General features: G+C 38.8%; 1 protein-coding gene across 1 annotated transcript in view; it reads right to left on the reverse strand.

Annotated features, from left to right (window-relative positions):
• The window catches only part of LOC113135469 (testican-2), a 32315-nt gene that overhangs the window by 14666 nt on the left and 4225 nt on the right, over positions 1-13424 (reverse strand). Inside the window, exons 2-3 of the mRNA XM_026315530.1 lie at positions 2564-2572; positions 942-987 (exon numbers count right to left, since the gene is read on the reverse strand). Of these exons, the coding sequence (XP_026171315.1) occupies positions 942-987; positions 2564-2572 (55 nt within the window). The remainder of the gene's footprint in view (positions 1-941; positions 988-2563; positions 2573-13424) is intronic.

Raw genomic sequence — 13424 nt, forward strand, 5'->3', positions numbered from 1 at the left:
TCACATGCTAGTCGATGTTAATATGAAACATTGATTATAGCTAATAACAGTTAGACCACCAGCACTTCTCACTGGAAACTGTATATTTTAGACTGAATATACAGAATTAAAAACATTAACGTAAGCAGCACTGTCCTTGGTATACTGTACATACTGCTCTTGAGTTTCTTAAATGCTTCGATCAATACTATTGAGACTAGGTAACCTTGCCACTTAAAAATTACACTTTGTAAGACAAAATGATTGTAGAAGTGTGGATTCTTTAAGTACATTGTATAAATTTTCCTTTCAATTGAACATAAAACATTTGAGTGAAATAACATGAAACTGTTCATTGTGCTCACACTCTCATATACTCCTCCACTGCTGATTTTCTAAAAGTGAGATTTTTTTTTTTTTTTTTGACCAGGAACAGACCCACTGGAGGTAGATGGAGCCTAGTGGGAGTTAGGAGTTGAGCCCTGAGCAACAAAGGCAATTACAGCAGGCTTTTCAAACTAATGGATCCATCTGAAGGCTCAGCATCTCCTATCCTGAATCACAACTGCGTTCTTACCTTCCACAGGTTATGACACCCCAGACCAGCGCTCACCACAGGTTGTTGACCTCAATCAACTGCTGCAATTAAACAAGGCAGCACTTCCATAATGTGCACCCATGCTATTTCATTGTCTGGAGCTGATGCACAAAGGTGGACACCTCTTAGCATTTATTATGTGAGCAGAATCTGCAGGTTTTTGTCTTTATGGTAGGACTGGCCATTTAAGAAAATCTGCTTAAATATTGGTGGTCTTTGAAAATCATATTTACATAAAGTACAGCAGAAAACCCCTCTGGCTGTGATTTGAAAACACACAAAACTTCAAATGAAACCACTCATCCATCCTCATTTGTCCACAGCACAATATCTTCTAATCAGATAAAACAGTTTTTTGACTTACTTTCATCAGAACCCATGTTCCCTTCCATGGTTTTGATGTAGTCATCCTGGGAAGAAAATATATTTGCATTAATGAATTTAATAATTCATTTAATAATTCATAAACAACACTGAGGAAGAAGTATGCTTCTGCTCTCATGCTTAATGATTTTTTAACCATTAAGAGAACATTCAGAGGAAATAATATAGGAAAATAATATGCATGCAAAATGATACAGAAACTTTCCTACATGCCATGAATGGCAGTTTAAATGAGGATGATTTTAGCAATTCAAATAGATTCATTGCTTATGCTAAACTGATGGGCTTCAAGAGCTATCAAGTGGACTAAATGCAAATCATAAACCACACACAACCTTTATCCAAGGTTTAAATAAACTGTGTCCCTTTCTGTGATTATTTATATTCACCATATACTCTGTGCTCAATTGACTGATTTATTTTGGCCTTTAGGTTTAGATAAATGATAAAATGTAACCAACTACTTGTTTAGATTACTGATAAAATAATGAATTAGAATGGAGAGATTATATAACCCACTTATATCATTTAAGCTAAAATTTCACTCTTGCCAATGACATTCGATTATAGTTTGCATTAAAATCTTACATGACTTTAAGTGAATGGATTTAAATTAAATGATGAAGACCAAGTGATATGGACCTTGGGTTGAGATTGTTTTACTCACTGAACTGTCAAACGCACCAATAACTTTTTTACATGTACCCGTCTTTGCATCACTTGTTTCAACACTATGAAACCCTTATTTTGAATATATAAATATCATAATTATTATATTTGTTCTTCCTGTTGTGGTTGTTGTAGGTGCAGCTTCTAAGTAAATGACCGCAACAGGACTCTGAAAATATAAATGTATCGCATAAAAGGATTGAACTATCTTAGCTGCTGCACTGTTGCAGAGGGAATATTTGCAAACTAACTCTGTTTTTTAGATCGCGTCTCTAGCGGCTTTTTGCTGGAACGATAATAAAAATTCAGCATCCCCCTTCTGTATCCATTCTGACCCATTTCTCTCTCTGTCAGGACAGAGAGGATCAACTATAAAGCGGTTACTACTCGGCACAAGGCCTAGACAGGACCCTGAGGATCAGGTCTGTTCAGTTTAGCTCAGTCTTATTCTGCTCAGGGGACATGAAGACTGAGCTCTCAAGTCAAGCTGAACAAGTATAGCCGAAGGCATCTTAAATAATGTGCACAGGGCGAGGAGATAGAGAGATAGATTTTGTGTTTGTACTTCTTTTTCTACAATGAATTGATAGTTGTGAGCCTAAAAAGAACACATTTTCATCTATGAACCATATCACATTTTCTTTTATTATTATTGACAATTCCATCTATTTTCTAGGAAGCAGTAGTTTACGCTTGGCACACTTGTAAATTTGATATTATTTATGTTTTACAATTTGTTTTTCTAAGCTGTTTTGTCTTTATATTGCCCTGTGCTGCTGTGTTGCAGTTTGAGCAGTCAAAGATGTTACATTATATTGTATTTTTGCTTTTTAGCCAAGTTGAGCTTTTACTTATCAGGCAGGTGACACCTACAGCCTGAAACAGCCATCAAAGGAAAGACAGTGGATTGTACACAGCAAAAGAAACACTAACCTCAACTTCCTGTGGCAGTGACAAGCAGTGGGGAAGAAAGAAATAGAGAATCATTAGAGTTAAAGAAACACTTAACATTTTGCTTCCATTCAGCATGCAAACAGTGGGTTGGTTTATTACAGTTATGGCGGCAGTTAAACTGTCAGCCCTTAATGCATGCTGATTGCAAATACATGTCTTAGTCTCGCTCCTCTCCTGGGACAACATAAGACATTCACAGAGGATTATGAGCGCCTATTAACGGAGGATGATCAGCTGCCACTTCTATGAGCTGGCAGGGGTCCCGATCACTGAGGGCTCATTCTCTGGCTGTGTTTACAAGTGACTGCCAAATGCCAACCTCCTGCCAGCTCAGAAGTTGTGGATAAGCTATGACACACCACATAGGCCTTGGCAAAAATACAGGCAAATTGGTGGGAATCTGGAGTCAACAGGCTGAAGTGATTTAGATGTTTTTTATAGTTGCAGCAGACACATAGAGCACATTTACTAAGCGTAGCATTGACAACACAGACAGATATAGCTCCTGTAAAGTACAACCTTGAGTTAACAGGGGAGTGACTGCTTTCCTTTCATTCCATTTCACCGTTTTGGGTTCAGTCCAAGGGCTGCACACATCAATACCCACCTCAGACTCTCCCTGTGTGTTTCATCACTCAATGCTCCGGTATGTTTGAGAGAAATATAGCACTGCATGGTTTATTTCAGCAACTCATCCCAGTAAATAAACCTAATTCTTATACACACATGCCAATACCGATCTACTTAACAAGGCTGTGACAGAATCTTAAATATATCACTTTGAACATCTTAGTGGCCACACTAGGACAAGCCAAAAAACTAGTGTAAGGCTTTAAAAGATTATAGCATGACATTCATGACTAGATTTCAACTCAGAGGCTATTTCTTGGAGATAAATACTTTCTCTGTGGAAGAGAAAATGCCCAGGTGCTACACCTACGAGCAGCAGTGTTAGTGTTTGTCATCTTAGAAAAATCTTCCAAATTGGCTGGATTTCTGTGACAAGAAAAAGAACTTTAAATATGTGATATGTCATGTCTTTTTTGTGGCATTTTAAAGGTTATAGCTGTAACACTGAACTTTCAGGGTGACACTGTTGTTTAAAAAGAGCAAAAATAATTGCTAAGCCCTTGAGTTAGGCACAGAATCAGCTTCTGCAAATACCTTGAAAAAATGTGGAGGATCATAAAATCTAACAAAACTGCCCTCATCATAAAAGATATGACTGTCATAGCATGTTGCACGTCAGATGTAATGAGTACTTAATGAATTATTTGCATCAGTTCTGCAATTACCAAGCTAACAGTGCTGCAGGGACCGATAGGAGCCCTACAGCATGTCCTAAAGGCTTGAGTGCTTATCTTCTCCCAACAGCAATGTGACAGCAAGGACACCAGGCTGAGGCTGCATTTAGTCCTTCACCAAGGTTGAGAGCTAACGCTGTCCCGCTGAATTCCAGCCAGGCTGCTGCTATAGTTCAGAGGAAGCCCAGGCAAGAGGGAGGGAGAGAGAAAGGGAGGAGTGGAAAGATCAGGGAGCACAGGGGTATGATATTCATGGTGGAGGTCCCCTGAGCTATGTGATTCATATCACACACACACAGCCTCTTCTGCCATTTGTCAACAAGGCTGTAATGCAGCCAGTGTAAAACAGAGTCGGGAGGCTAATGGAGCTTGACTATCCAGATGCTGCGACTGCTCCTCCTGGAACGCTCACTGGTATTGGGCTGACAGCATTTGGCCACAAGCCTGACTCCGCTCCTCTGAGTTAACGTCTATCTCACCTCGACCGAGCCTCATCCTCTGCGAGGGACATAAATACCACGGATAACCCTGAACCATCCAACCCTAACATAATACACAACACACACATATGCACCTATCCTGGGCAGTGACACCAAAATGTTCATAGACATCCCAGCTCTGCATGACAACCACAGGAGTAAACTGAACTTTTCAACTACTGAATGGCTGTTTCTCACTTAGGGAATCCCAATATTCAGTATAGATATTTACCTAAATAACAGAAAAAAATCAAACATTAAGGATGTTAAAGTGGCCAAAGAAACCTTATCATGTGCCACTAACACCATTTATGCAAAATCCTAAATTTCACTTAATGATAACATTTTAAAGAAGGTCTTCTATACCTGTGTACAATATGATTAAGCAGATAAAACAGTTAAGTTGACAAATGGCATATTGCTTCATGCTTTGAATGCTGGATATAAATCAATAGGAATCATCTCATACAGATGCAATTCTGAGACATACTGTGCCGAGTGAGACACATAACTGAAATGTCTCATTTAAATCTGGCTGACCATCTGCCTCTGCTAGAAATTGAATGCATGATGCAAAAACAGTCCAGTTCAGACTGTTACAGAAAAAATATGTCATCAAATGTAATGTGAATACTTGTACAGCCGCAACAGAAGCATAGCACATGATAGCAGCAGTCACATGAGTTACAGCACATGGATGCCATCATTAAGTCAGCTGTCTGGACTTTTTCACACTAAAGGAAAATAAACAAATGGCAGACTTTACATTTGTGCAGTATAATCAGTATTGGGAGGCTCAGCAAACACCACAAACTTGATAAAACTTGCAAAGCATCATGAAAATGGTACAAGCAACATGTGCCAAGTAGAAAAGCTTTGGCAAAACAGCCAAGATTATTGGAATGTGCGAAGTGTTTATAATTCCCACCAACAAAACAAGCGATAATCATTGGATTTATTTTGATGGATGACCAACTGCTTTATACAAGAAAAAGTCTTACTACAAACCCTTGTTACAAGCCTCTCTGAATTCCTGTTCTCAGATCTGTCAAAGCAACAAGTTCCTTAGAAAATGCTTTTAAAACTGACATTTGGAGCTTAAATGTGTCTAATGAGTCATTTGAATCATTTTATGAACATTAATGTATGTGATTTAAGTCTCACTATATATGCATCCCCTCCCATTTAGATAGCTGTCTTGGCAAAGTGGAGACTGTGAATCATAAAGAGCTTAAGTTAGTAAGAGCAGAAATGCGCACTGGATTAGTATCAGTAATAGCAGACACTCTGTGTTATCTGTGTTTAATCTGTATCTTAAAAATGGTGAGCCATCTGTAATGTTTACATGTGCTTAGCCATCGCTTAAGTGTGGCTCAAGTACAATTCACAGTAGGTATACTGCAGCCCTGACCTCTGATGATGAATAAAAACTAAGTGTAAATCAAAAAATGATGGGGGTGGGGGGGCTGTCTGAAAAGATGAGTTAAAAAAAAAAAAAAAAAAAAAAAAGCCACAAGTAGAAATTCTGAAGAGAAGGAGCATGACCTCTCTTCAGCTTGCCGGAAAAATGCTCACAAAGTGTAAAAAATAATGTCACAGAAGAAATGGGCATCAACTTGCCCTGCTGCAATGACCCATCGCGTGCATGAAACTCGTTTGTTCTGTCAGTGCAGCTCATCTGTTCCTGTAATGTGACAGGATTGAGACAGAACGGCCTTATGTTTTTGTTAATTGATTCTTTATCTATGGATAAGGTATCCAAACAGCCTCTTCACATGAATATGTCATCCTGCCTATAAAACACATTTAGACATTTTGGTGAAGACAATTTCACTTTTTTGGCATCACCCCTCCTTTGGCTAAACAGTAAACCTGATTTGGCTTCTCTCGCTATGCCTTAGTACATAGACTTAAAATATGGGGGAACAGCCATCCTGGCTGCCAATTAGCATGTTTTTCTGTCAGTGTTCATTTGGAACCTGATGCAGATTTCGACATGGATTGTTAAGCAATTCCAGCAGCAAACATGTGTTGGAAATGCATTTAAAAACAGACATTGTTGAACTCAAACAAATTTTAGAGTTTAGTTCAGAAGCTTTGGTTTTCAGATGAAAAATCCATCTCTGTCAGAGTGCTTCATCCTTTGCAATATGCCTTATTGATATTCTGAAGGCAGTATTTACAGAGAAGACATCACTTAGAGGTTAAATGATGATCTGGACATTTTGCATTTCCTCCGGTTTCCATTTAGCCAGCTTCATGACGTCATTCACTTTGGCTATGACTGGATAAACAGAGGCTGATGGATGGATTGGTGATCCAGTCATGTCTCTAACAAACAGAGGTCTGGAAAAGGATTTTTCCTCAGCTGATTCCTCCACTTTGGGTCGGAGCCGTTTCATCCTATGAGATCGCTGAGGTATGTCTGCCTCTCTGACTGGCAGGACATTGTCAACCCATCATTCCCCAGGCTGTCATTTGTTCAGTAATGTGCTTTGCCTGATTAATGTAGCTGAATTACTTTGTCTCCCTGTCTACATTAAATTGCGGCAAAAGGGCACACAGGCAGAGGCTGTCATGAATCTACATTCCACCCTTCGTCTCTCTGTAGTTACCAGGGAGCAGCGGGAGCATCTCGTCTTTGTCGTGTCATTATGGCGCCCTGATTCAGCATGCTGAGGCCTGAGTGGTGGAGGTAATGTTTTGCTCAGCTTTATAACCCGCTGTCTTTGAAAACGAGGGTGAAATCGGAGAGACGCTAATGGTGCAGACCCACCACAGATTGAACCACTTAGAAATGCATTAGACTGTTCCAAAATGATGCTGTGTGTCTTTCACTCTGAACCCACTGACTTCAGATTGGCAAAATATTACATTTTCACTTGAACACAAGGCAGCAATCACACAGAAACAGCTCAGGGCATATTTCCACATCTCATGTGATTCCACATACCAGCTCTGTGTAGTTCTAACAATTGTATACAGAAACGATTCCTTGGTTTACTCTTATTGAACTGTGACAGGTCGAAAACGTCTACACCATACTTGCTATAGCAGAAACTGGTATGATCTGTGGTTGTTAAAGGTGATTACATGCTGTATGTATTGAAAAGCATGAGAATTTTCATCACACTTCAAAAATAAAATAAGAAACCCATGGAGAAAAACGGTGGTGTCTCGATTGCAACAAAACACCACAGCATTATAGGATTAAGTCGCGACCCAGCAACAACAGAGCTGGATCAAATTGATCATCTGAGCTGAAGTGCTTGGGGGCCTGCAGGCAAAGGATGCATATTGTTTCACAAGGTAAGACGCTTGCCTGCAATGCAGCACAGTACGAAGCACAATGTGCAGCCATCACAGCACAGCACACTGAAGGGCACGTCTCTCTTTCTGAGCCACCAAGTTGCGAACTGTCAAGCGTGCATCCATCTGAAACATTTGCACTGCACTGAAATGCAGAAATAATCAGGCTGACTGGGGAGTTTAGCTCTTGCCTATGAATGCAAAAAAAAAAAAAAAAAAGAATTAAGCAGCACAATATCAAGTCACGGGCTGGCTTACTTGTGGTTAACATGAAAGAGATTCTTTTCAACCTGAAACAAAAGTAAAAACATTCAGACCTTTTCTTAAGATCTTCAGCTAAGACTACATTTGTGCCATCAGCTAAGACTACATTTCATGTAGTTACATCACAGATGAGTCTTTTCCTTTCTCAGGAGCCCTTTAGCTGTGGTCTCCGAATCACTGATGAAGTGGTACATCAAATAGTGGCCAGGCTCATGTTCGTTTAGCAGTCTCCATAGCTGCATCAGAGCATTTTACGCTCTAAGAGATGTAGTAATTGGAGAGGCGTACACAGAAAGATGGATTCTGTTGGACCCCACTGCTGAGCCAAGCAGAACCATGGAACAGCAGAGTCTCTGTAACACCTTATCGCTGCCTCTCCCCATTTGCAAAACAAAGAAGCAGAAAGAAAAGCATCGAGGCTTCAGGTTGAGCTCCACACAGATGCCCCAGGGAGTTCACAGCTTAAGCAGGGCTGTCTCTACTGTACTGAGCCATGCTGCTTCTGCACACAATATTAGCAGAAAAAAAATAAAAGAAGCTTAAGCATGTTGCTACAAACAAAAATACAGAATGCCAGTATGTTTTTTTTTTCACTTTGTAGTAGCTCGGCCCATCTGTATCGATCTGCAAAACACAAATCTTCTCAGCATACATAAAATAAAGAATGAGCTTATATCTTCTTTGTTGTTGGAATGCTTATCTAACCCTGGAAACCTAAATCAATATTGAATGTGGTGGAGGCTAGAATAAATTCCACTCCAATACACTAGCAAACCGGCAGTGTTTCCCTGGAGGCAAAAAAAAATGAACCTTGCAGGTTTTATTACTTAAAATACAAGGTATCTCTGTGAACTGGTCATTACAGAGTTGTGATTGATTTGGAAACTTTTAGAGATTAAACAGACATTTTCAGGGCCACATTCATTCATTCTGCTTCTTTTTATGAACACACCCAGGTGCTATTAAGGTTTTGTTTTTATTTTCTCTGTTTGGTCAGTTGTTTCTTCAGCCTTCAATGAGCACAACACCAAACATATTTGCATTGGTGAGCAAATCTGACATGTGGGCTGCAGTTTAGAAGCATTAGACCAAGCTAATAGACACCATCTTAACACCAGCCTTTCTTTTAACTGGACTGATGTGCTCAGTAGCCAAAAACCTGGGTTCAAAGTGCTATGCACTGTTGCATACCATCAGCACACGTCTTCAGCAAGCAACAGTCAACAGCACAGTCTGTGATTATTATTTTTGCTGTTTCCAAATTTTTAACAACTATGCCTGCTGTTTAAATGAATTATGAAGTCCATTTAAGGTACAGAGCTCATTTATAACCGTCAGACACACGGGTTTAGAAACCAGCAGCATGGTTAAGAGAAGATAATGATGATAACCATCCCAGCTGAAATGCTGCAGGGATCTGCATGAGACAACTCACAGGGGTAGCTAAGTTAAATATTCTAACTGGCTGATTACATTTAATTCCCCCCGTCTGCCATGGCATTGAGAACAAATTGGGTTGTTGTGGCTGCTGATAATGCTTATCTCCCGCAGTGGCAGCGGGATATTACAGTAAAACGAGGAGCCACATTGAGATGTCACGTTATGTCTTTAGGAAGGACTACATCACATATAAATCAGACTCTGTCGGGTTCTTTCAACTGAGAAAAAAGCTATTAGCGCTTTAGCTCTGTGCCCTATTCCTGCCATAAGATTTGCTTGATTAAGGTCACTTCAATATGACTTTGTAGAGTGTATCCATTATCCTGCCAACTCAAGAAATTAACAGTCTCTGTCTCTTTCCCAAACACACACAAACCACACATACTAAATACAGGTTGTGCACAGACAGGATCACAGGCCCATCCATGCATGTCCTTGACACCTCCCTATTGCTCTGATAGTTAATACAAAGAGGAGGCGTCGCTCTCTTTGCTTCTCCATATGCAGCTTTGGGACAGACGAACCAAAGACGAACAGGCACATGTCTCATACAATGTTAACATCAAACATGCAGACAACAGTAAAATAGGCTGTTTCACCCCAGGCAAGAGCATGTCCTCAAAGTTTTTGTAGCTGCCTGCCCTAATTGTACAGTATTTGCCCTGCTGTTTCAACAGTGAGTGATTTGTGGCCTAAAGCAAAGCATTTATCAATGCCAGGTTGAACCTGAGCACCTTGCATTATTACACCTAGTGTTACTCAACATAAGCAATATGGCCAAGTTTGCTTAGACCATGTGTTTCATGTAGTTTGGTACTAGACAATTCATAACAATAACGGGAGCCCCAAACACACATCCATCACCCGGTGCAGACCTGAATATATTCAGGACAGCACTTCTCTGCAACCAAACTGTATTTCCATCTAGCTAATGCATGCATAGGTTTTTACCCAGTTAAGGGTAAACTGAGGTTTCTGTCTCATGTCTGTGAGCAATAACAATAAATGTCAATATGATAAACAGATGTCACTGTAGTTGAGGGGCAGATAAATTTCCAGGTGACAATAAATGCAGGTGGATTGCTTGTATCTATAGTGTATTTTATATTTAATTTTACCCAACTGTAAAATACTTTTCTAAGGGAATAGCCTTGACTAGTTTTGATAAATCTAAATCTTACTGGGAATGTGTAGAAAAGATCCAAAGAACTATCAAATAATAGAGCTATTTACAAATATACAAGATGTAAAAAGGATGTGTTTTTTCAGTATGAATATCTGTTATTTTTTACATGGCAGCCTTTTATAATATTAATTTTTTACTCATTTTTCTTACATTTTTGCTGCATTTGGTATCTGCTTTATAGCCAAGGTAGCAGGATGTTACTGTTGGTCAGTCCACTGGTTTATCCACCACTTTGGTCCTAATAGAAATATGTCAACATTCGCGGTCCCTTTAGGATGAAGCCAATAATTTAATGATCCCTGACTTTTCCTGTTGCCCTACCATGAGGTTGACATTTGTGGTTTTGAAAGAACTTTGATACACAGATTCATGTTAATGTCTTTTCTACTATCAACAGTAAAAAAAAAAAATATAAAATATAGCCCAATACTTTGATTTATGAACAAATACCTGCTAAATTAATGACAATCCTATCCACTTCAGATGTATTTCATGTTACACTAAAGGGGGCCTTGTAAACAATAAAAACCCAATGTTCTTTCGATTTCTATTACGGGCTCATTGTAAATAGTGATATAGGTCAGTTTGTCTGTAAAAAGCTGTATCATTGATAGAATATTGGGATCGCCATCATGCCAGCCATGACTGAAAACAGACATAGGTAGAGTGGCAGCATTTATCATTTCTGCCTGCAGCAAGGCATAGACTAGCTTCACCAGTACAGAGACAACTCTCCGGCAGATGCCACTATAAATAATGCATGAACAATAGAGCCAGAGAAGAACCTTGAAACAGCTAATTATTCTGCCTGACATTTTAGCAACTCACAGAGAAGTTAACAGTAAAAAAGAGATGGAATTCAGGCCATTATTTGCTGCTGGTGTGTGTTAATACACTGATGGAGTAGGCGCAACAAGGCTCTATTATGAAACACATTAATCTACAGTACTATCCTATCTCAACAAGCAGCTTCCTCATGCTCAGCTCAGAGATTTTGTATATTTGGGCAATCTCTGCGCTGTGGAACATTACATTTATTCTGAAAATGCTTTTCTGCTGTTCAAGTCAGTCGTTAAGCTTCTCTATGTGTTGCTTTTGTTGCAAAGCATATCCGGCAAGGAGAGATTTTCCACTGGAGCAACAACACAAAACAGCCTCTCCACTCAATTAAGAGCTCCCCACACTTGCGTCATGAAATCAACAGGATCCCCTTTCTTCTATGCTTCCACTGTGAATCCTATCTGAGCAGTCCAAACAGTAAAATTCACCTCAAAGACATGCATGGTAATGTCAGAAGACAAGAAAGCATACATCCATTTCTGCCATTTTGATCTAATTAGTGTGCAACGAACAGATCGCCAAAGATAGCTGATTTGATCTTCAGCTTAACACAGCAGAGCAATTATGAAGTACTTCTAATTGGAAATGGGCCTCATTTTCATATTTTCTACGATTGCATGCTGTCCGCTTACTCTAATTTTTCATATTCGTAATTACACTGGCTGTTAGTGCTGGAGCATAAATCCTGTGGGAAGCTAATAAATGGCTGAGGTTGAAGCCTGGAGCAGAAAAAGCCCACAGCTGGCAGTGTGTCTTTGAGATAAGTGAATGAGCTCTGTGGTACTTAGGATGCAACAACATCATATTCACTGTTCATCTAAAAAAAATAAATTAATTAAAAAAAAAACATGCAAAAAAAATAAAAAGAAACCCCCAGAACAAATCCTGATCTTACATTTTCTCACAGAAGAGCTGGATCAGTGACTGGGTCTCTGTCATCTCACTAACAGCAGCACACACAGATAATGGTTCTGATCCACGCTTGGATGAAGCATCTGGTTGCAAATTTGTTCATCCAACCTGCTCGCTGTAGATATTGCCGTATAAAAAGCTTGACTGCCATTGTGGGATTAAAAATTCAGAATTCCCAATTGTCAAGATAATTTCGAGATTAATTGTTGAAGTCAGACAGAAAGGTTAACTGATTTCAGCTTCTTTAAGTTGAAATTTGGCACGTCTTAGGTTTATGTTTTTAAAGGAAGAATGCTGATATTAACACTTGGCTCATGGCATGGCTGTGCGTAAATATAGTAAATATAGTCCCAGGGCTGTTGGCATGGCTGTAGAGTCTTAGACTGGCTTTGACAAAGAAAGCAATGTAAATAAGATTGCAATAATCATTACATTATTGAAGATTCATCTGATTATTGTTATTATTATCAATTAACCATTTTGTTTATATTATTAGAGAAAATATTGAAACATTCATTATTCAAATGTTGAATCAAATAATGATGTAGTTGCAAGCTTAAACGTATAGTAAAACAAAACATTGATTATTTTCTTTTACTACATTTTTTCATACACAGCTTATTGATATGATGGCATCATTTTCACCACATACTATGCTAAGACCTATTTTTTCACCACATACTATACTAAGGCATCATTTTTACCACATACTATACTAAGACCTATTTTTTCACCACATACTATACTAAGGCATCATTTTCACCACATACTATACTAAGGCATCATTTTCACCACATACTATACTAAGACCTATTTTTTCACCACATACTATACTAAGGCATCATTTTCACCACATACTATACTAAGGCCTATTTTTTCACCACATACTATACTAAGACCTATTTTTTCACCACATACTATACTAAGACCTATTTTTTCACCACATACTATACTAAGGCATCATTTTCACCACATACTATACTAAGGCATCATTTGTATAGTAAAACAAAACATTGATTATTTTCTTTTACTACATTTTTTCATACACAGCTTATTGATATGATCGATTTAAGCACATTGAGAAGCGTGTGTAAATTTTAAGACAT

The sequence above is a fragment of the Mastacembelus armatus genome, chromosome 19, assembly GCF_900324485.2.
Source record: "Mastacembelus armatus chromosome 19, fMasArm1.2, whole genome shotgun sequence".
Classification (NCBI taxonomy): domain Eukaryota; kingdom Metazoa; phylum Chordata; class Actinopteri; order Synbranchiformes; family Mastacembelidae; genus Mastacembelus; species Mastacembelus armatus.